At 47.4% G+C, this 22,803-nt stretch overlaps 1 protein-coding gene across 32 annotated transcripts in view; it reads left to right on the forward strand.

The window, feature by feature from the left end:
* LOC109885278 (putative homeodomain transcription factor 2) overlaps window positions 1-22,803 on the forward strand; it is a 105,498-nt gene that overhangs the window by 28,288 nt on the left and 54,407 nt on the right. For 31 of the 32 annotated variants that reach the window (XM_031820648.1, XM_031820645.1, XM_031820650.1 and 28 more), the window contains exon 2: window positions 11,685-11,765. In XM_031820648.1, the coding sequence (XP_031676508.1) occupies window positions 11,721-11,765 (45 nt within the window). In that variant the 5' untranslated portion in view covers window positions 11,685-11,720. Of the gene's footprint in view, window positions 1-7,928; window positions 8,104-11,684; window positions 11,766-22,803 lie in introns of those variants that run through there. The other variant, XM_031820646.1, reaches the window with a different exon arrangement.

The raw sequence follows: 22,803 nt of genomic DNA on the forward strand, positions 1-22,803 counted from the left end.
TCTCTCTCTATCTCTCTCGCTCTTTCTCTCTCTAGCTCTCTCGCTCTCTCTCTCTCTCTCTTATCTCTCTCGCTCTTTCTCTCTCTCTCTCTCATCTCTCTCGCTCTTTCTCTCTCTCTCTCTCATCTCTCTTATCTCTCTCGCTCTTTCTCTCTATCTCTCTCGCTCTTTCTCTCTCTATCTCTCTCGCGCTCTCTCTCTCTCTCTCTATCTCTCTCGCTCTTTCTCTCTCTCATCTCTCTCGCTCTCTCTCTCTCTCTCATCTCTCTCGCTCTCTCTCTCTCTCTCTTATCTCTCTCGCTCTTTCTCTCTCTATCTCTCTCGCTCTTTCTCGCTCTCTCTCTCTCTCTCTCTATCTCTCTCGCTCTTTCTCTCTCTCTCTCTCATCTCTCTCGCTCTTTCTCTCTCTCTCTCATCTCTCTCGCTCTTTCTCTCTCTCTCTCATCTCTCTCGCTCTTTCTCTCTCTCTCTCTCATCTCTCTCGCTCTTTCTCTCTCTCTCTCTCATCTCTCTCGCTCTTTCTCTCTCTCTCTCTCTCATCTCTCTCGCTCTTTCTCTCTCTCTCTCTCTCATCTCTCTCGCTCTTTCTCTCTCTCTCTCTCTCATCTCTCTCGCTCTTTCTCTCTCTCTCTCTCTCATCTCTCTCGCTCTTTCTCTCTCTCTCTCTCTCATCTCTCTCGCTCTTTCTCTCTCTCTCTCTCTCTCATCTCTCTCGCTCTTTCTCTCTCTCTCTCTCTCTCATCTCTCTCGCTCTTTCTCTCTCTCTCTCTCTCTCTCTCTCTCAGCCTCTCTCTCTTTCTCTCTCTCAGCCTCTCTCTCTCTCTCTGCGACTATTGTCAGTATTGACATAATGAAGCCATTCATCCTCTGGTACTTAACCTGTCAGTTGTGTTGCTAGTGTAGTTTACAGCAATACTGTACTGTATGTGGTGTAGTTTACAGCAACACTGTACTGTATGTGGTGTAGTTTACAGCAACACTGTACTGTATGTGGTGTAGTTTACAGCAACACTGTACTGTATGTGGTGTAGTTTACAGCAACACTGTACTGTATGTGGTGTAGTTTACAGCAACACTGTACTGTATGTGGTGTAGTTTACAGCAACACTGTACTGTATGTGGTGTAGTTTACAGCAACACTGTACTGTATGTGGTGTAGTTTACAGCAACACTGTACTGTATGTGGTGTAGTTTACAGCAACACTGTACTGTATGTGGTGTAGTTTACAGCAACACTGTACTGTATGTGGTGTAGTTTACAGCAACACTGTTACTGTACTGTACGTGGTGTAGTTTACAGACGTATTGTTACTATACTGTACGTGGTGCAGTGTACAGTACGTGGTGTAGTTTACAGAAGTATTGTTACTATACTGTACATGGTGTAGTTTACAGCAGTACATTTAGCAGCACTGCTACTATACTTTACTGTATTGTATGTGGGGTAGTTTACAGCATTACTGTACTGTACGTGGTGTAGTTTACTGTAGTACGGTTACTATACTTTGCTGTACGTGGTGTAGTTTACAGCAGTACATTTATTGTTACTGTACTGTGTGCGGTGTAGTTTACAGCAGTACATTTATTGTTACTGTACTGTATGTGGTGTAGTTTACCAAAGTACTGTACGTGGTGTAGTTTACAGCTAGGCTAATAGTACTGTTACTGTACTTGGTGTAGTTTACAGCTAGGCTAATAATACTGTTACTGTACTGTACATGGTGTAGTTTACAGCTAGGCTAATAGTACTGTTACTGTACGTGGTGTCGTTTACAGCTAGGCTAATAGTGCTGTTCTGTACGTGGTGTAGTTTACAGCTAGGCTAATAGTACTGTTACTGTACTGTACAATGTGAGAGGACTTCATAGTCACACTCAGAAATCACAATCAGCACTGTCCACCTGGACAAACATGTAGTTTGATGTTCTGCTTTGCCCTGTCCAGAGTGATGTTCTGCAACCATAACACAATGATGAGGTAGCTAGACAAGGAGACCAGCCTAGCTTGCAGTTAGCACCCCAGTGGTGTCAGAACAGTTAGAGGCCTGGCCCCTCGTATGGTTCTCTGTCATTTCCACATCTACAATATTGACCTGTTTCACCCAGCAGGGCTCCAACATACACACACTGAACTACGCTGTCCTTGGCTGCAATGGAATCCAGATGGTTTTGATTGGCAGGGACCTGAACACTCCTCAGTCTGGTTCTCTCTCCTTTTCTCCTTTTTAACCCATCCAAGTAGCGGCACGTGGTAGAGATACTGGTGGTTTGATCTCTGGTAGTACCTCACTGAGAGGGGGAGAGGCTGAGAGGCTGAGAGGAGGAGGAGGGGGAGAGGCTGAGAGGAGGAGGAGGGGGAGAGGCTGAGAGGAGGAGAGGAGGAGGAGGGGGAGAGGCTGAGAGGAGGGGGAGGAGAGACTGAGGAAGAGGAGAAGGGGGAGAGACTGAGGAGGAGGGGGAGAGACTGAGGAGGAGGGGGAGAGACTGAGGAGGAGGGGGAGAGACTGAGGAGGAGGGGGAGAGACTGAGGAGGAGGGGGAGAGACTGAGGAGGAGGGGGAGAGACTGAGAGGAGGAGGGGGAGAGACTGAGAGGAGGAGGGGGAGAGGCTGAGAGGAGGAGGGGAGAGGCTGAGAGGAGGAGGGGGAGAGACTGAGGAGGAGGGGGAGGAGAGACTGAGGAGGAGGGGAGAGACTGAGGGGGAGAGACTGAGGAGGAGGGGGAGAGACTGAGGAGGAGGGGAGAGACTGAGGAGGAGGGGGAGAGGCTGAGAGGAGGAGGGGGAGAGACTGAGGATGAGGGGGAGAGGCTGAGAGGAGGAGGGGGAGAGGCTGAGAGGAGGAGGAGGAGGGGAGAGGCTGAGAGGAGGAGGGGAGAGGCTGAGAGGAGGAGGAGGAGGGGAGAGGCTGAGAGGAGGAGGGGAGAGGCTGAGAGGAGGAGGGGGAGAGGCCGTAGTGGACCTGTAGGTTTTAACTCCAACCCTGATCCTGGAGAGATAGCCTCCTGTATGTTTTAACTCCAACCCTGATCCTGGAGAGATAGCCTCCTGTAGGTTTTAACTCCAACCCTGATCCTGGAGAGATAGCCTTCTGTAGGTTTTAACTCCAACCCTGATCCTGGAGAGATAGCCTCCTGTAGGGTTTAACTCCAACCCTGATCCTGGAGAGATAAACCCTACAGGAGGCTAACTCCAACCCTGATCCTGGAGAGATAGCCTCCTGTAGGGTTTAACGCCAACCCTGATCCTGGAGAGATAGCCTTCTGTAGGTTTTAACTCCAACCCTGATCCTGGAGAGATAGCCTCCTGTAGGTTTTAACTCCAACCCTGATCCTGGAGAGATAGCCTCCTGTAGGGTTTAACTCCAACCCTGATCCTGGAGAGATAGCCTCCTGTAGGTTTTAACTCCATCCCTGTTCCTAGCCTTCTGTAGGGGGTAAGGTTCAGGAATCTATTTTTATGTTCCCCCAGCGCCCGGTTTGTTATTCTGCCCTGACCTACTTACAGGTCCACTGAGAGACTGGTCTAGAGTCCCAAACGGTACCCTATTCCCTATATAGTGTACTACTTTTAAACCGAGCCCTATGGACCCTGGTCAAAAGTAGTGCACTATATAGGGGAATTGAGTGCCATTTGGACCTCAAGCAGAAAGGTTTAGACCAGAGGAGTCAACATCCTATTATTGAAGCCCTTTTCATGGTGTCTTTCACTCTGTCTCTGCTTCTCTGTAAAGGCACTGTGAGGCTGGGACACAGATCTACCTCCATTTTAGGTTAGTTAAGCAGAAATGACCCCAACACCTAATCTGATTGGGCAGGCTGAGCATCTACCACCTCACTATGGCCCTGCTCAGGTACCTCCACACAGACAGTTTGTAGATGTCATCTCAGACAGATCTAGCTCAGAGAGGCCCTGCTCAGGTACCTACACACAGACAGTTTGTAGATGTCATCTCAGACAGATCTAGCTCAGAGAGGCCCAGCTCAGAGAGGCCCAGCTCAGAGAGGCCCAGCTCAGAGAGGCCCAGCTCAGAGAGGCCCAGCTCAGAGAGGCCCTGCTCCTAACCTCTCATCAGCAGCAGATATTCAGATATTTATAATGGAAATTAAAGTGTTTGTGCAACAAAAGGGGGAGACCTAGTCAACTGAATGGCTTCAACTGAAATGCGTCTTCCTCATTTAACCCAACCTCTGAATCAGAGAGGTGTGGGGGGGCTGCCTTAATCGACATCCACGTCTTCAGCGCCCAGGGAACAGTGGGTTAACTGCCTTGTTCAGGGGAACAGTGGGTTAACTGCCTTGTTCAAGGGAACAGTGGGTTAAATGCCTTGTTCAGGGGAACAGTGGGTTAAATGCCTTGTTCAGGGGAACAGTGGGTTAACTGCCTTGTTCAGGGGAACAGTGGGTTAACTGCCTTGTTCAGGGGAACAGTGGGTTAACTGCCTGGTTCAGGGGAACAGTGGGTTAAATGCCTTGTTCAGGGGAACAGTGGGTTAAATGCCTTGTTCAGGGGAACAGTGGGTTAACTGCCTTGCTCAGGGGAACAGTGGGTTAACTGCCTTGCTCAGGGGAACAGTGGGTTAACTGCCTTGCTCAGGGGAACAGTGGGTTAACTGCCTTGCTCAGGGGAATAGTGGGTTAACTGCCTTGCTCAGGGGCAGAAGGACCGATTTTTACCTTGTCAGCTCAGGGATTGGATCCAGCAACCTTTGGGTTACTAGGTGTCCCCTTTCCCAGTAATATTGATTAATACTTAGCCCAAACTGTGACTGAATGAGTTGAGCTGAAGGTAACCCAGAATTAACATTTTGTGTAATTTGGTCAGATTTATATGATGTGTGTGTGTGTGTGTGTGTGTGTGTGTGTGTGTGTGTGTGTGTTCTAGAGAGTTAACACAGAACCCTTGGCAAGTAGCAAGACTCCTCAACATAACAGGAGATGTTTTTGGGAACGCTCCCCGTGAACCGTCCAGGTTTTTCTGGCTAGTCTAGTTTCCATGTAAACTGAGTAACAATTTTCCTGTATAGTTATCTGGATGACGCTGTGGAACATTTGTGTGTGTGTGTGTGTGTGTGTGTGTGATTGCTTGGCCCATGCAGTGTTGTCACTAAGGAGTAGCTAGGTCTAATCTTACTGTGATTATAGTAACTAACCAGCAGCTTTAGACAACTCCAAAACAGCTGAGGAGGTTGTTGTTGACTGGCTGTACCAGAGCCATGGTAGTCTACATACAGGCTGGCTGTACCAGAGCCATGGTAGTCTACATACAGGCTGGCTGTACCAGAGCCATGGTAGTCTACATACAGACTGGCTGTACCAGAGCCATGGTAGTCTACATACAGGCTGGCTGTACCAGAGCCATGACAGTCTACATACAGACTGGCTGTACCAGAGCCATGGTAGTCTACATACAGACTGGTTGTACCAGAGCCATGACAGTCTACATACAGACTGGCTGTACCAGAGCCATGACAGTCTACATACAGGCTGGTTGTACCAGAGCCATGACAGTCTACATACAGACTGGCTGTACCAGAGCCATGACAAGTCTACATACAGGCTGGTTGTACCAGAGCCATGACAGTCTACATACAGGCAAGTGAATAATGACTGGTTGGGGATTTGAGTTTATATTTTGATTCATCTGGCAGGAGTGAAAACCAACATGCAACATGAACCGCTGGCGTCCATACTGAGGAGAAATGCTCACACAATGCATCCCAGACCACCCCCTGAAGTGGTCAGACAGATCTGAACACAATCACACCACAAAGTGACTTTTGTGCGTCGAGACCAGTCTTTTCAATGTGATCTTCGTATTCAGATAGAAGTCGCATGTAAGTGTCAAGTGTAGACACTACCAGAGAGACCTCTGTGATCTCAGTTTAAGATGCTACAGTCTCTCTTGTTCTATTAGCTCTCCTGGCTCACTGTGATGCTACAGTCTCTCTTGTTCTATTAGCTCTGCTGGCTCACTGTGATGCTACAGTCTCTCTTGTTCTATTAGCTCTGCTGGCTCACTGTGTGATGCTACAGTCTCTCTTGTTCTATTAGCTCTGCTGGCTCACTGTGATGCTACAGTCTCTCTTGTTCTATTAGCTCTCCTGGCTCACTGTGATGATACAGTCTCTTGTTCTATTAGCTCTGCTGGCTCACTGTGATGATACAGTCTCTTGTTCTATTAGCTCTGCTGGCTCACTGTGTGATGCTACAGTCTCTCTTGTTCTATTAGCTCTGCTGGCTCACTGTGTGATGCTACAGTCTCTCTTGTTCTATTAGCTCTGCTGGCTCACTGTGATGCTACAGTCTCTCTTGTTCTATTAGCTCTCCTGGCTCACTGTGATGATACAGTCTCTTGTTCTATTAGCTCTGCTGGCTCACTGTGATGATACAGTCTCTTGTTCTATTAGCTCTGCTGGCTCACTGTGTGATGCTACAGTCTCTCTTGTTCTATTAGCTCTGGCTCACTGTGATGCTACAGTCTCTCTTGTTCTATTAGCTCTGCTGGCTCACTGTGTGATGCTACAGTCTCTCTTGTTCTATTAGCTCTGCTGGCTCACTGTGATGCTACAGTCTCTCTTGTTCTATTAGCTCTGCTGGCTCACTGTGTGATGCTACAGTCTCTCTTGTTCTATTAGCTCTGCTGGCTCACTGTGATGATACAGTCTCTTGTTCTATTAGCTCTGCTGGCTCACTGTGTGATGCTACAGTCTCTCTTGTTCTATTAGCTCTGCTGGCTCACTGTGTGATGCTACAGTCTCTCTTGTTCTATTAGCTCTGCTGGCTCACTGTGATGCTACAGTCTCTCTTGTTCTATTAGCTCTCCTGGCTCACTGTGATGATACAGTCTCTTGTTCTATTAGCTCTGCTGGCTCACTGTGATGATACAGTCTCTTGTTCTATTAGCTCTGCTGGCTCACTGTGTGATGCTACAGTCTCTCTTGTTCTATTAGCTCTGGCTCACTGTGATGCTACAGTCTCTCTTGTTCTATTAGCTCTGCTGGCTCACTGTGTGATGCTACAGTCTCTCTTGTTCTATTAGCTCTGCTGGCTCACTGTGATGCTACAGTCTCTCTTGTTCTATTAGCTCTGCTGGCTCACTGTGATGCTACAGTCTCTCTTGTTCTATTAGCTCTGCTGGCTCACTGTGTGATGCTACAGTCTCTCTTGTTCTATTAGCTCTGCTGGCTCACTGTGTGATGCTACAGTCTCTCTTGTTCTATTAGCTCTGCTGGCTCACTGTGATGCTACAGTCTCTCTTGTTCTATTAGCTCTGCTGGCTCACTGTGATGATACAGTCTCTTGTTCTATTAGCTCTGCTGGCTCACTGTGTGATGCTACAGTCTCTCTTGTTCTATTAGCTCTGCTGGCTCACTGTGTGATGCTACAGTCTCTCTTGTTCTATTAGCTCTGCTGGCTCACTGTGTGATGCTACAGTCTCTCTTGTTCTATTAGCTCTGCTGGCTCACTGTGTGATGCTACAGTCTCTCTTGTTCTATTAGCTCTGCTGGCTCACTGTGTGATGCTACAGTCTCTCTTGTTCTATTAGCTCTGCTGGCTCACTGTGTGATGCTACAGTCTCTCTTGTTCTATTAGCTCTGCTGGCTCACTGTGATGCTACAGTCTCTCTTGTTCTATTAGCTCTGCTGGCTCACTGTGATGATACAGTCTCTCTTGTTCTATTAGCTCTGCTGGCTCACTGTGATGCTACAGTCTCTCTTGTTCTATTAGCTCTGCTGGCTCACTGTGATGCTACAGTCTCTCTTGTTCTATTAGCTCTGGCTCACTGTGATGCTACAGCCTCTCTTGTTCTATTAGCTCTGCTGGCTCACTGTGTGATGCTACAGTCTCTCTTGTTCTATTAGCTCTGCTGGCTCACTGTGTGGCATGATCGATATAAACAGCTCTGTTCTGTTTATTCCTCCTGAACAGGATGCCAGGTGCCGCCTGGGGACTAGGTGTCGACCTCATATGTCATCACTACAGATCACTGTGATCTGATTCTCTAGCGTCAGTCTATCTACCTCTCAAAGCTCGGTTCTTAAGCCGCAAAGACATGGAATCTGTGTGTTTTGAAGTGGAGGATCTGCTTTTGATGTCGTTGCCAGGTGCGCGCGCGCGCGCACACACACACACACACACACACACACATACACAGAGAGAGAGAGAAATAGAGCGGAAAGATTGGACTGGGAGGAGCATCCTAGCAACAGTGTAATCAGTCAGGAATGAGACCTCTCTTTAAGAAAAACAGACATTTCCTCCTAGCTATAAATAGTCTCTGTGAGAAATAGTATTTATATTCTAGGAACACCACTTTCCTCCTGGACCACGACAGTTCTATGGAGGGGAACCAACTGCCGTCAGACCTGGGAAATAACATTTGTTTTCTTCCAAGTAACTCTGCTGCACTTGACTTACGCTTTGCCTGGTGGAATATAATAGTCCCAAAAGTGCCAACCCCTTACACCGCCCATCTAGCACACAATGCCAGGCTCAATCAAACGCTGAAGGTGGAAAAGACTCCTCACAGAATGTGTGTGTGCTGAATGAGATGCGGTGTCACACACACCCAGCTATTGTGCAGAGCCAGAAGACAAAACAAGAAGGTCCCACCCAGAAACATCTGCTCATCAAATGAAGACTTGAAATGTCCAAAACACCGTAGTGTACTTAAAAACACCGTAGTGTACTTAAAAACACCGTAGTGTACTTAAAAACACCGTAGTGTACTTAAAAACACCGTAGTGTACTTAAAAACACCGTAGTGTACTTAAAAACACCGTAGTGTACTTAAAAACACCGTAGTGTACTTAAAAACACCGTAGTGTACTTAAAACACCGTAGTGTACTTAAACACCGTAGTGTACTTAAAAACACCGTAGTGTACTTAACATCGTAGTGTACTTAAAAACACCGTAGTGTACTTAAAAACACCGTAGTGTACTTAAAAACACCGTAGTGTACTTAAAAACATCGTAGTGTACTTAAAAACACCGTAGTGTACTTAAAAATGCCCAAGTGTACTTGAAACCCTAGAGCAGGGTTTCCCAAACTCAACACTGTCAGATGGAAAGAGCAAACTGTTTGACATCTGTTTAGAGAGAGAGACTGACTGACTCCCCTTCACATAACAGCCCATCTGTTGAGAGAGAGAGACTGACTCCCCTTCACATAACAGCCCATCTGTTGAGAGAGAGACTGACTGACTCCCCTTCACATAACAGCCCATCTGTTTAGAGAGAGAGACTGACTGACTCCCCTTCACATAACAGCCCGTCTGTTTAGAGAGAGAGACTGACTCCCCTTCACATAACAGCCCATCTGTTGAGAGAGAGAGACTGACTCCCCTTCACATAACAGCCCATCTGTTGAGAGAGAGACTGACTGACTCCCCTTCACATAACAGCCCATCTGTTTAGAGAGAGAGACTGACTGACTCCCCTTCACATAACAGCCCGTCTGTTTAGAGAGAGAGACTGACTCCCCTTCACATAACAGCCCATCTGTTTAGAGAGAGAGACTGACTCCCCTTCACATAACAGCCCATCTGTTGAGAGAGAGACTGACTGACTCCCCTTCACATAACAGCCCATCTGTTTAGAGAGAGAGACTGACTGACTCCCCTTCACATAACAGCCCGTCTGTTTAGAGAGAGACTGACTCCCCTTCACATAACAGCCCATCTGTTTAGAGAGAGAGACTGACTCCCCTTCACATAACAGCCCATCTGTTGAGAGAGAGAGACTGACTGACTCCCCTTCACATAACAGCCCATCTGTTTAGAGAGAGAGACTGACTCCCCTTCACATAACAGCCCATCTGTTGAGAGAGAGACTGACTCCCCATCACATAACAGCCCATCTGTTTAGAGAGAGAGACTGACTCCCCTTCACATAACAGCCCGTCTGTTGAGAGAGAGAGACTGACTCCCCTTCACATAAAAGCCCACCTGTTTAGAGAGAGAGACTAACTTAACTCCCCTTCACATAACAGCCCATCTGTTGAGAGAGAGAGAGACTGACTCCCCTTCACATAACAGCCCATCTGTTTAGAGAGACTGACTGACTCCCCTTCACATAACAGCCCATCTGTTGAGAGAGAGAGACTGACTCCCCTTCACATAACAGCCCATCTGTTTAGAGAGAGACTGACTGACTCCCTTCACATAACAGCCCATCTGTTTAGAGAGAGAGACTGACTGACTCCCCTTCACATAACAGCCCATCTGTTTAGAGAGAGAGACTGACTGACTCCCCTTCACATAACAGCCCATCTGTTTAGAGAGAGAGACTGACTCCCCTTCACATAACAGCCCATCTGTTTAGAGAGAGAGACTGACTGACTCCCCTTCACATAACAGCCCATCTGTTTAGAGAGAGAGACTGACTGACTCCCCTTCACATAACAGCCCATCTGTTTAGAGAGAGAGACTGACTCCCCTTCACATAACAGCCCATCTGTTTAGAGAGAGACTGACTCCCCTTCACATAACATCCCATCTGTTTAGAGAGAGAGACTGACTCCTCTTCACATAAAAGCCCATCTGTTTAGAGAGAGAGACTGACTCCCCTTCACATAAAAGCCCATCTGTTTAGAGAGAGAGACTGACTCCCCTTCACATAAAAGCCCATCTGTTTAGAGAGAGACTAACTTAACTCCCCTTCACATAATAGCCCATCTGTTTAGAGAGAGAGAGACTGACTGACTCCTCTTCACATAAAAGCCCACCTGTTTAGAGAGAGAGACTGACTCCCCTTCACATAACAGCCCATCTGTTGAGAGAGAGAGACTGACTCCCCTTCACATAACAGCCCATCTGTTTAGAGAGAGAGACTGACTCCCCTTCACATAACAGCCCATCTGTTTAGAGAGAGAGACTAACTTAACTCCTCTTCACATAACAGCCCATCTGTTTAGAGAGAGACTGACTCCCCTTCACATAACAGCCCATCTGTTTAGAGAGAGACTGACTCCCCTTCACATAACAGCCCATCTGTTTAGAGAGAGACTGACTCCCCTTCACATAACAGCCCATCTGTTTAGAGAGAGACTGACTCCCCTTCACATAACAGCCCATCTGTTGAGAGAGATACTGACTCCCCTTCACATAACAGCCCGTCTGTTTAGAGAGAGAGACCGACTCCCCTTCACATAACAGCCCATCTGTTGAGAGAGACTGATTGACTCCCCTTCACATAACAGCCCATCTGTTTAGAAAGAGAGACTAACAGCCCATCTGTTTAGAGAGAGAGACTGACTCCCCTTCACATAACAGCCCATCTGTTTAGAAAGAGAGACTAACAGCCCATCTGTTTAGAGAGAGAGACTGACTTAACTCCCCTCAGTCTGATCTCTGACCAGACCAGCTCCTCTGCTGACCGCTCTGTGTGTCTGGTATTGAATATGAATAGGATGGTGGCAGCAACACAGCACCGCCAGCTTCCTAATTAGCTTCTCCACTTCGTGTGTGTGTGTATATGTCGCGGGAGCCAAGGTACTGTCAAGAGAGACTGCCTGTTCCTCTCAAAGGCTCGCCCCACTATTAATGAGGTGTGTGGTGTGTGTGTGTGTGATGTCACAGAGCATGACACACCTGCCCAGCAGGTAGAGGCTTTAAAAGCTATGCGGAGCAGCACAGACTCCTCATTGACTGATCTCTCTCTCTCTCGTTCTCTCCGTTTTACAGCCTAAAATGCCCCAGCTGGTGACCTCTGACATGTAAATGGCGTCCAAAGTGCGAGATGCTGTGGTGTGGTACCAGAAGAAGGTAAGAATCCTCTTGTTTCTGTTGTATTTATCTTTGATTCCTTCCAACAGGATCCCGTGTCTATTTTACCTCAGAGGAGTGAAGAGAGAAAATGAACACTGTAGACAGACAGACAGACAGACAGACAGACAGACAGACAGACAGACAGACAGACAGACAGACAGACAGACAGTTGGTGGTTTTGATAGGGTTACCTGCTGTTAATAGACTGACAGACAGTTGGTGGTTTTGATAGGGTTACCTGCTGTTAATAAACAGACAGACAGTTGGTGGTTTTGATAGGGTTACCTGCTGTTAACAGACAGACAGTTGGTGGTTTTGATAGGGTTACCTGCTGTTAACAGACTGACAGACAGTTGGTGGTTTTGATAGGGTTACCTGCTGTTAACAGACAGACAGACAGTTGGTGGTTTTGATAGGGGTTACCTGCTGTTAATAGACTGACAGACAGTTGGTGGCTTTGATAGGGGTTACCTGCCGTTTCAGTTTGAGTTTAGACCAGTGTCATTTTATGACCATTTTTAATACCGGAGTCATCAAGTCATTTTTTTTTAGCTGTAGGCTTTGTAACCAAGCAACACACAGTAAGCCTGTCCTTATGCTGAGGTCTGTGGCCAGCACTGATGTAACAGATCCCTGGTACTGGGCGGACACACACACACACACAGACCGATGGAGGCTATTATTAATGTTGTTGTGCACCTCTCTGTGTCCTGCCTGCGTCCTTCACTGTGGCTGACCCGAACGCTCAGTAACGTCTACCTTACATCATAGACCACAGGGTCTCAGTAGGCTGAAAACACAACCGGTTTTTATTCTGGTCAAGAAACATATTTATTAGTGTTTTAGTTGATTGATACAGTAATACTCTAATTATTTGTATGCATAACTTCTTCTATTAGGGCTAGATGATTCAGGTATGCTGTTGTCTGTTACTAGTTAGGGATGAAATGGGAAGGCCTGTATGAGTCTATTGGTCTTTTTTCAATGAAGTAAAGAGCAGTGAAAGAGCCAGGCATTATTAACCTGCTGGTGTAACGGCTCCCTAATGTTCACCTGTCAGCCTCCCCATAGAGGACCATCATGAAAACTATTCTGAGCAGGGCTGTAGAGTTGATTCAGAGGAGGTAGTGTTGATTCAGAGGAGGTAGTGTTGATTCAGAGGAGGTAGTGTTGATTCAGAGGAGGTAGTGTTGATTCGGAGGAGGTAGTGTTGATTCGGAGGAGGTAGTGTTGATTCGGAGGAGGTAGTGTTGATTCGGAGGAGGTAGAGTTGATTCGGAGGAGGTAGAGTTGATTCGGAGGAGGTAGAGTTGATTCGGAGGAGGTAGAGTTGATTCGGAGGAGGTAGAGTTGATTCGGAGGAGGTAGAGTTGATTCGGAGGAGGTAGAGTTGATTCGGAGGAGGTAGAGTTGATTCGGAGGAGGTAGAGTTGATTCGGAGGAGGTAGAGTTGATTCGGAGGAGGTAGAGTTGATTCGGAGGAGGTAGAGTTGATTCGGAGGAGGTAGTGTGTTGATTCGGAGGAGGTGGTGTTGATTCAGACTGACAGAACAAGACAGAGAGAGGGACAGGTAGAGAATGATAGAGAGCAGTCAGTCAGTTAGCCAGTCAGGTCCAAACAACTCCTAATGTGTTTGAATGGGAATGACTCAACATTGCTAGCTGTTAGCAGAACATGTTATGACATGAACCTACAGCCCTCCTCTGAGACAGAGACTCAGCAGAGAGAGAGACCGTAGGGAGGGAGAGCGAAACGGAGAGACATAGAGAAGGAAAAGAGAAATGGATAGAAAGTAAGGAGAAAGACAGAGACACGTGGGTAGAGAAATGGATAGAGACATAACAAGAGAGAGAGAAATGTCTCTATCGATCTCTACCTCTGTGTCTGTCTTTCTCCTTATTACTCTCCATTGATCTGTCTTTCTATCCATTTCTCTTCACCTTCTCTTATCCTTCTCCGTTATTCTGTCTCTCTCCCCCCTCGTGGCTTTGTGCCCTTTACAACGAGACGTTTCACTTCCCTCACTGTGGAGAGGTTTATGGGAAAAGGACTGCTCCTAGGAGAGTGGATCGTAGGAGCAGGAGCCCATCTCCTGTTTCTGTAGCATGACACAGCTTGATACAGATGCACCCCCTGGACAGACCGCTAGTCTGTTCCAATACCATCGGCCTGTATCTTAATCTTGTGTTTTCTTAGCTCCTTCATAGCTCCTTTGCACTTCACAATAAACTAGCTCTCCTGGAATTGAATGTGTTTAAAACAGGCTTCTAATCTTTTCCATCAGTTGGCACTTACAGAATGTCTGATTCACGCTGTTCCAAGGCACTTAATTGTTTAGGTCTTGTCTATTCACCCTCTGAATGGCACATATACACAATCCAAGTCTTAATTGTCTCAAGGCTTAAGCATCCTCCTTTAACCCGTCTCCTCCCCTCCATCTACACTGATTGAAGTGGATTTAACAACTGACGTCAATAAGGGATCATAGATTTCACCAGGATTCACCTGGTCAGCCTGTTCTGGAAAGAGCAGGTGTCCTTAATGTTTTTTTATACTCAGTTTATTACAAGACTAAGGTGGAGTGTATGTTATATTATATGGTAGGTGCTGTCCAGACTGTTAAGGTGGAGTGTATGTTATATTATATGGTGGGTGCTGTCCAGACTGTTAAGGTGGAGTGTATGTTATATTATATGGTGGGTGCTGTCCAGACTGTTAAGGTGGAGTGTATGTTATATTATATGGTAGGTGCTGTCCAGACTGTTAAGGTGGAGTGTATGTTATGTGATGTGATGGGTGCTGTCCAGACTGTTAAGGTGGAGTGTATGTGATGTGATGGGTGCTGTCCAGACTGTTAAGGTGGAGTGTATGTTATGTGATGGGTGCTGTCCAGACTGTTAAGGGGGAGTGTATGTTATGTGGTGGGTGCTGTCCAGACTGTTAAGGTGGAGTGTATGTTATATTATATGGTAGGTGCTGTCCAGACTGTTAAGGTGGAGTGTATGTTATGTGATGTGATGGGTGCTGTCCAGACTGTTAAGGTGGAGTGTATGTGATGTGATGGGTGCTGTCCAGACTGTTAAGGTGGAGTGTATGTTATGTGATGGGTGCTGTCCCGACTGTTAAGGGGGAGTGTATGTTATGTGGTGGGTGCTGTCCAGACTGTTAAGGTGGAGTGTATGTTATGTTATGTGGTGGGTGCTGTCCAGACTGTTAAGGTGGAGTGTATGTTATGTTATGGTTGCTGTCCAGACTGTTAAGGGGGAGTGTATGTTATGTTATGTGATGGGTGCTGTCCAGACTGTAAAGGTGGAGTGTATGTTATGTGATGGGTGCTGTCCAGACTGTTAAGGGGGAGTGTATGTTATGTTATGTTATGTTATGTAAGGTGATGGGTGCTGTCCAGACCGGAATGCTGTCTGTCATTCTGTCACTGCAGTGTGATCTCATTAACCCTCACCTGATCTGGGCTATGGATCTGTTCCAAATGGCACCCTACTCCCTACATAGTACACAACTTTTGACCAGACCCCATAGGGAATAGGGTACCATTTAGGAGTCAACAAAGGACAGTCTGACAGGAGCCAGTCATGTCACACGTCCCAGTCCAGCCTTGCCTGCTTAGGATAGTTGGTTTTATTTAGCCCCAGTCACATGAGCTAGTGAAGTCTATAATAGACTTACATCACTGTACGAGCTGTGATGGAATAAGCTGGTGTCTATCCGTCTCTCACACAGGTGCAGAATGCTGTTGCATTGGAACTCATCTGAAATGATGTGTTTGGGTGTAGGCTGTGTTGTTGTGCTATTGTGGGCCGATGTTGTGACTGAGAGACTGGAGGTCACAGTTTTAGAAAAAGCCCCTTGTTGATTCGGTTCTGTTTCACATCCTGTTTTAACCAGCCATAGGTTGGTAGAATCTAGAATATGTCACTGTGAGCTCTTAGTCCTAAAATGTGTGTTTGTGACCTTCACACTGTAAGGCGTGTGTGTGTTGCTATGGGGTGTTTAGTAAGGCGATACTTCCTCCATACCAGATGTGTCAGTGTTCCAGCCGAGTCTCTCTCCATACCAGATGTGTCAGTGTTCCAGCCGAGTCTCTCTCCATACCAGATGTGTCAGTGTTCCACCTGAGTCTCTCTCCATACCAGATGTGTCAGTGTTCCAGCCGAGTCTCTCTCCATGCCAGATGTGTCAGTGTTCCAGCCGAGTCTCTCTCCATACCAGATGTGTCAGTGTTCCAGCCGAGTCTCTCTCCATACCAGATGTGTCAGTGTTCCAGCCGAGTCTCTCTCCATACCAGATGTGTCAGTGTTCCACCTGAGTCTCTCTCCATACCAGATGTGTCAGTGTTCCAGCCGAGTCTCTCTCCATACCAGATGTGTCAGTGTTCCAGCCGAGTCTCTCTCCATACCAGATGTGTCAGTGTTCCAGCCGAGTCTCTCTCCATACCAGATGTGTCAGTGTTCCAGCCGAGTCTCTCTCCATACCAGATGTGTCAGTGTTCCAGCCGAGTCTCTCTCCATACCAGATGTGTCAGTGTTCCAGCCGAGTCTCTCTCCATACCAGATGTGTCAGTGTTCCAGCCGAGTCTCTCTCCATACCAGATGTGTCAGTGTTCCAGCCGAGTCTCTCTCCATACCAGATGTGTCAGTGTTCCAGCCGAGTCTCTCTCCATACCAGATGTGTCAGTGTTCCAGCCGAGTCTCTCTCCATACCAGATGTGTCAGTGTTCCAGCCGAGTCTCTCTCCATACCAGATGTGTCAGTGTTCCAGCCGAGTCTCTCTCCATACCAGATGTGTCAGTGTTCCAGCCGAGTCTCTCTCCATACCAGATGTGTCAGTGTTCCAGCCGAGTCTCTCTCCATACCAGATGTGTCAGTGTTCCAGCCGAGTCTCTCTCCATACCAGATGTGTCAGTGTTCCAGCCGAGTCTCTCTCCATACCAGATGTGTCAGTGTTCCAGCCGAGTCTCTCTCCATACCAGATGTGTCAGTGTTCCAGCCGAGTCTCTCTCCATACCAGATGTGTCAGTGTTCCAGCCGAGTCTCTCTCCATACCAGATGTGTCAGTGTTCCAGCCGAGTCTCTCTCCATACCAGATGTGTCAGTGTTCCAGCCGAGTCTCTCTCCATACCAGCTGTGTCAGTGTTCCAGCCGAGTCTCTCTCCATACCAGCTGTGTCAGTGTTCCAGCCGAGTCTCTCTCCATACCAGCTGTGTCAGTGTTCCAGCCGAGTCTCTCTCCATACCAGCTGTGTCAGTGTTCCAGCCGAGTCTCTCTCCATACCAGGTGTTCCAGCCCAGTCTCTCTCCATACCAGGTGTTCCAGCCCAGTCTCTCTCCATACCAGGTGTTCCAGCCCAGTCTCTCTCCATACCAGGTGTTCCAGCCCAGTCTCTCTCCATACCAGGTGTTCCAGCCCAGTCTCTCTCCATACCAGGTGTTCCAGCCCAGTCTCTCTCCATACCAGGTGTTCCAGCCGAGTCTCTCTCCATACCAGGTGTTCCAGCCGAGTCTCTCTCCATACCAGGTGTTCCAGCCGAGTCTCTCTCCATACCAGGTGTTCCAGCCGAGTCTCTCTCCATACCAGGTGTGTCAGTGTTCCAGCCGAGTCTCTCTCCATACCAGGTGTGTCAGTGTTCCAGCCGAGTCTCTCTCCATACCAGCTGTGTCAGTGTTCCAGCCGAGTCTCTCTCCATACCAGCTGTGTCAGTGTTCCAGCCGAGTCTCTCTCCATACCAGCTGTGTCAGTGTTCCAGCCGAGTCTCTCTCCATACCAGCTGTGTCAGTGTTCCAGCCGAGTCTCTCTCCATACCAGCTGTGTCAGTGTTCCAGCCGAGTCTCTCTCCATACCAGCTGTGTCAGTGTTCCAGCCGAGTCTCTCTCCATACCAGGTGTTCCAGCCGAGTTTCTCTCCATACCAGGTGTTCCAGCCGAGTCTCTCTCCATACCAGGTGTTCCAGCCGAGTTTCTCTCCATACCAGGTGTTCCAGCCGAGTCTCTCTCCATACCAGGTGTTCCAGCCGAGTCTCTCTCCATACCAGGTGTTCCAGCCGAGTCTCTCTCCATACCAGGTGTTCCAGCCGAGTCTCTCTCCATACCAGGTGTTCCAGCCGAGTCTCTCTCCATACCAGGTGTTCCAGCCGAGTCTCTCTCCATACCAGGTGTTCCAGCCGAGTCTCTCTCCATACCAGGTGTTCCAGCCGAGTCTCTCTCCATACCAGGTGTTCCAGCCGAGTCTCTCTCCATACCAGGTGTGTCAGTGTTCCAGCCGAGTCTCTCTCCATACCAGATGAGTCTCTGGCTCCTTCTGCTGCAGCACAAACAGACATTTTCTTCTGGATGGAAAATGTTTTACCTCAGACGTAAAGCACTGCAGGGTGTAGCCAGCTAGGGTGTGACTGACAACTCTGTGGTTGTAGGAAAAAATTCCTACGCCATTGCCCCACATACAGCCTTATTCTAAAATGGATGAAATGGTTCTTTCCCCTCATCAGTCTACATACAGTACGCCATAATGACAAAGCAAAAACAGGTTTTTAGACATGTTTCTACATTTAAAATATATATATTTTTAAATATCACATTTCCAGAAGTATTCAGACCCTTTGCTCAGTACTTTGTTGAAGCATCTTTGGCAGCGATTACAGCATAGAGTCTTCTTGGGTATACAAACGTTGCACAACTGCATTTGTGGAGTTTCTTGCATTCTTCTCTGCAGATCCTCTCAAGCTCTGTCAGGTTGGATGGTGAGCGTCGCTGCACAGCTATTTTCAGGTCTCTCCAGAGATGTTAGATCGGGTTCAAGTCAGGGCTATGGCTGAGCCACTCAAGGACATTGAGACTTGTCCCGAAGCCACTCCTACATTATCTTGGCTGTGCTTAGGGTCGTTGTCCTGTTGGAAGCTGAACCTTCGCCTCAGTCTGAGGTCCTGAGCGCTCTGGAGCAGGTTTTCATCAAGGATCTCTCTGTACTTTGCTCCGTTCATCTTTCCCTCGATCCTGACTAGTCTCCCAGTTCCTGCCACTGAAAACATCCTGCTGCCACCACCATGCTTCACTGTAGGGATGGTGCCAGGTTTCCTCCAGACGTGATGCTTTGGCATTCAACGCTGCAGAAATGTTATGGTACCCTTCCTCAGATCTGTGCCTCCTGTCTCGGAGCTCTACGGATAATTCCTTCGACCTCATGGCTTGGTTTTTGCTCTGACATGCACTTTCAACTCTGGGACCTTATATAGACAGGTGTGTGCATTTCCGAGTCATGTCCAATCAATTGAATTCACCACATGTGGACTCTAATGAAGTTGTAGAAACATCTCAAGGATGATCAATGGAAACAGGATGCACCTGAGCTTCATTTCGACTCTCATAGAAGGTATTTATGTTTTTTTTATTTTAATACATTTGCTAAAATGTGTAAAAACCTGTTTTCACTTTGTCGTTATGGGGTATTGTGATGTCATGATGGGGTATTGTGATGTCATGATGGGGTATTGTGATGTCATGATGGGGTATTGTGTGTAGATTGATGAGGAACAACATTTATTTAATCCATTTTAGATTAAGGCTGTAACGTAACAAAATGTGGAAAAAGTTCTCCCTGGACTTGCCCCCAACCGCAAATCTGTCTAGCATCGGATTACCAATCTTAACCTGAACCATTAGAAACTATCTAGGATCAGGTTTGCCCAATCTTAACCTTAACCATTAGAAACTATCTAGGATCAGGTTTGCCCAATCTTAACCTTAACCATTAGAGGGGTTTTGTCTGTCTCAGGTAAGGAAGGGTGTGGTTCTGTTATAGACAGGCTCAATCACCACACTGTTTTGTGTTACCGTAGCAACAGAGAAAGGCTGATATTAGTGTTTGTCACCTGTCTTTGTGTTCAGTGTGAGAACGGTGAGAGAAAGGTGTCTTATCCCTTGAGTTAGCAATGATTGTCTCTGATGTGTTGACATGAACTGTGTTGCCAAGGAGATGGCAACAATGACATCACAGCCCAGATTCACAAAACCTTCTTAAGAAGAAATGTCTTCTGTCCTTCACTATAGACTTATGAAGAAAGTTAAGTCAAATTGCTATTCCTCAAAGAGGTTATTAGAAATGGTTGTGCATTATTTCTTATACTTCTCCTTAAGAAAAAAGTTGAGGAGAAATTGGTTTCTTGAAAGTAAAGATGCTGAATTTCTCCTTGTTTTGTACATCTGATCTTCAGTGAAATCACATCACTATGGTTACGCTAGTTTACTGTGAACCTCACCTCAGAGTAGTAGTGACATGCGGACCTCAGAGAGATTGTCTGGATGACAACACAACAGCTGCTGTCAGTCAAATTCCCTTTTGTTAGAAAAAGGGTGAGAAAATCCCATAAAAAATGACTACCTTGTAACCTGAAAGACGTCGTTGAGACATTCTCCAAAATAACAACGTTCAGGCCTTCATCTGTTTGTATTCAAGGAATGTGCCTTGTCTTTAAAACTAGTTCTACTGGTGTGTGTGTGTGTGTGTGTGTGTGTGTGTGTGTGTGTGTGTGTGTGTGTGTGTGAGAACATAATACTCTCTGTCAGAGAAGGGAAAGGAGGATACCTAGTCAGTTGCTTAACTGAATGCATTCAATCAAAATGAGTCTCTGTCGTTTAAGAACACAGAGGTGCTGGTCGGGGAGTCACAATGGACTACAGCACTCTGTTAACACACACATAACACACTGGACTGTCTCGTTGACTTTACTAAGGAGGAATCCCCACTGTCTGACACATGACATGTTGTTAGCTGTAGCTGCAGGCTTAGTGCAATGAGACAGACGTTAGCTTTCTTAGTGTATTTTCTGCCCTGTGGGAAGAGAGGAGAGGAGACATCTTCCTCCTCCTCCTCCTCCACATTATAACAGACAGAGACATCTCCCTCCTCCTCCACATTATAACAGACAGAGACATCTCCCCCCCCTCCTCCTCCTCCTCCTCCTCCACATTATAACAGACAGAGACATCTCCCCCCCCCTCCTCCTCCACATTATAACAGACAGAGACATCTCCCTCCTCCTCCTCCACATTATAACAGACAGAGGCATCTCCCTCCTCCTCCACATTATAACAGACAGAGACATCTCCCCCTCCACATTATAACAGACAGAGACATCTCCCTCCTCCTCCTCCTCCACATTATAACAGACAGAGACATCTCCCTCCTCCTCCTCCTCCACATAACAGACAGAGACATCTCCCTCCTCCTCCACATTATAACAGACAGAGACATCTCCCTCCTCCTCCACATTATAACAGACAGAGACATCTCCCTCCTCCTCCTCCACATTCTAACAGACAGAGACATCTCCCTCCTCCTCCACATTATAACAGACAGAGACATCTCCCTCCTCCTCCTCCACATTATAACAGACAGAGACATCTCCCTCCTCCTCCTCCACATTATAACAGACAGAGACATCTCCCTCCTCCTCCTCCACATTATAACAGACAGAGACATCTCCCTCCTCCTCCACATTATAACAGACAGAGACATCTCCCTCCTCCTCCTCCACATTATAACAGACAGAGACATCTCCCTCCTCCTCCTCCACATTCTAACAGACAGAGACATCTCCCTCCTCCTCCACATTATAACAGACAGAGACATCTCCCTCCTCCTCCTCCACATTATAACAGACAGAGACATCTCCCTCCTCCTCCACATTATAACAGACAGAGACATCTCCCTCCTCCTCCTCCACATTATAACAGACAGAGACATCTCCCCCCTCCTCCTCCTCCACATTATAACAGACAGAGACATCTCCCTCCTCCTCCTCCACATTATAACAGACAGAGACATCTCCCTCCTCCTCCACATTATAACAGACAGAGACATCTCCCCCCTCCTCCTCCTCCACATTATAACAGACAGAGACATCTCCCCCCTCCTCCTCCTCCACATAACAGACAGAGACATCTCCCTCCTCCTCCACATTATAACAGACAGAGACATCTCCCTCCTCCTCCTCCACATTATAACAGACAGAGACATCTCCCTCCTCCTCCTCCACATTATAACAGACAGAGACATCTCCCTCCTCCTCCTCCACATTATAACAGACAGAGACATCTCCCTCCTCCTCCACATTATAACAGACAGAGACATCTCCCCCCCTCCTCCTCCTCCACATTATAACAGACAGAGACATCTCCCCCCTCCTCCTCCTCCACATTATAACAGACAGAGACATCTCCCCCCTCCTCCTCCTCCACATTATAACAGACAGAGACATCTCCCCCCTCCTCCTCCTCCACATTATAACAGACAGAGACATCTCCCTCCTCCTCCACATTATAACAGACAGAGACATCTCCCTCCTCCTCCACATTATAACAGACAGAGACATCTCCCTCCTCCTCCACATTATAACAGACAGAGACATCTCCCTCCTCCTCCACATTATAACAGACAGAGACATCTCCCCCCTCCTCCTCCTCCACATTATAACAGACAGAGACATCTCCCCCCTCCTCCTCCTCCACATTATAACAGACAGAGACATCTCCCCCTCCTCCTCCTCCACATTATAACAGACAGAGACATCTCCCTCCTCCTCCACATTATAACAGACAGAGACATCTCCCTCCTCCTCCACATTATAACAGACAGAGACATCTCCCTCCTCCTCCACATTATAACAGACAGAGACATCTCCCTCCTCCTCCACATTATAACAGACAGAGACATCTCCCCCCTCCTCCTCCTCCACATTATAACAGACAGAGACATCTCCCTCCTCCTCCACATTATAACAGACCGAGACATCTCCCTCCTCCTCCTCCACATTATAACAGACAGAGACATCTCCCTCCTCCTCCACATTATAACAGACAGAGACATCTCCCTCCTCCTCCACATTATAACAGACAGAGACATCTCCCTCCTCCTCCACATTATAACAGACAGAGACATCTCCCTCCTCCTCCACATTCTAACAGACAGAGACATCTCCCTCCTCCTCCTCCACATTCTAATAGACAGAGACATCTCCCTCCTCCTC

Source organism: Oncorhynchus kisutch, unplaced genomic scaffold (assembly GCF_002021735.2).
Source record: "Oncorhynchus kisutch isolate 150728-3 unplaced genomic scaffold, Okis_V2 scaffold3571, whole genome shotgun sequence".
Classification (NCBI taxonomy): Eukaryota; Metazoa; Chordata; class Actinopteri; order Salmoniformes; family Salmonidae; genus Oncorhynchus; species Oncorhynchus kisutch.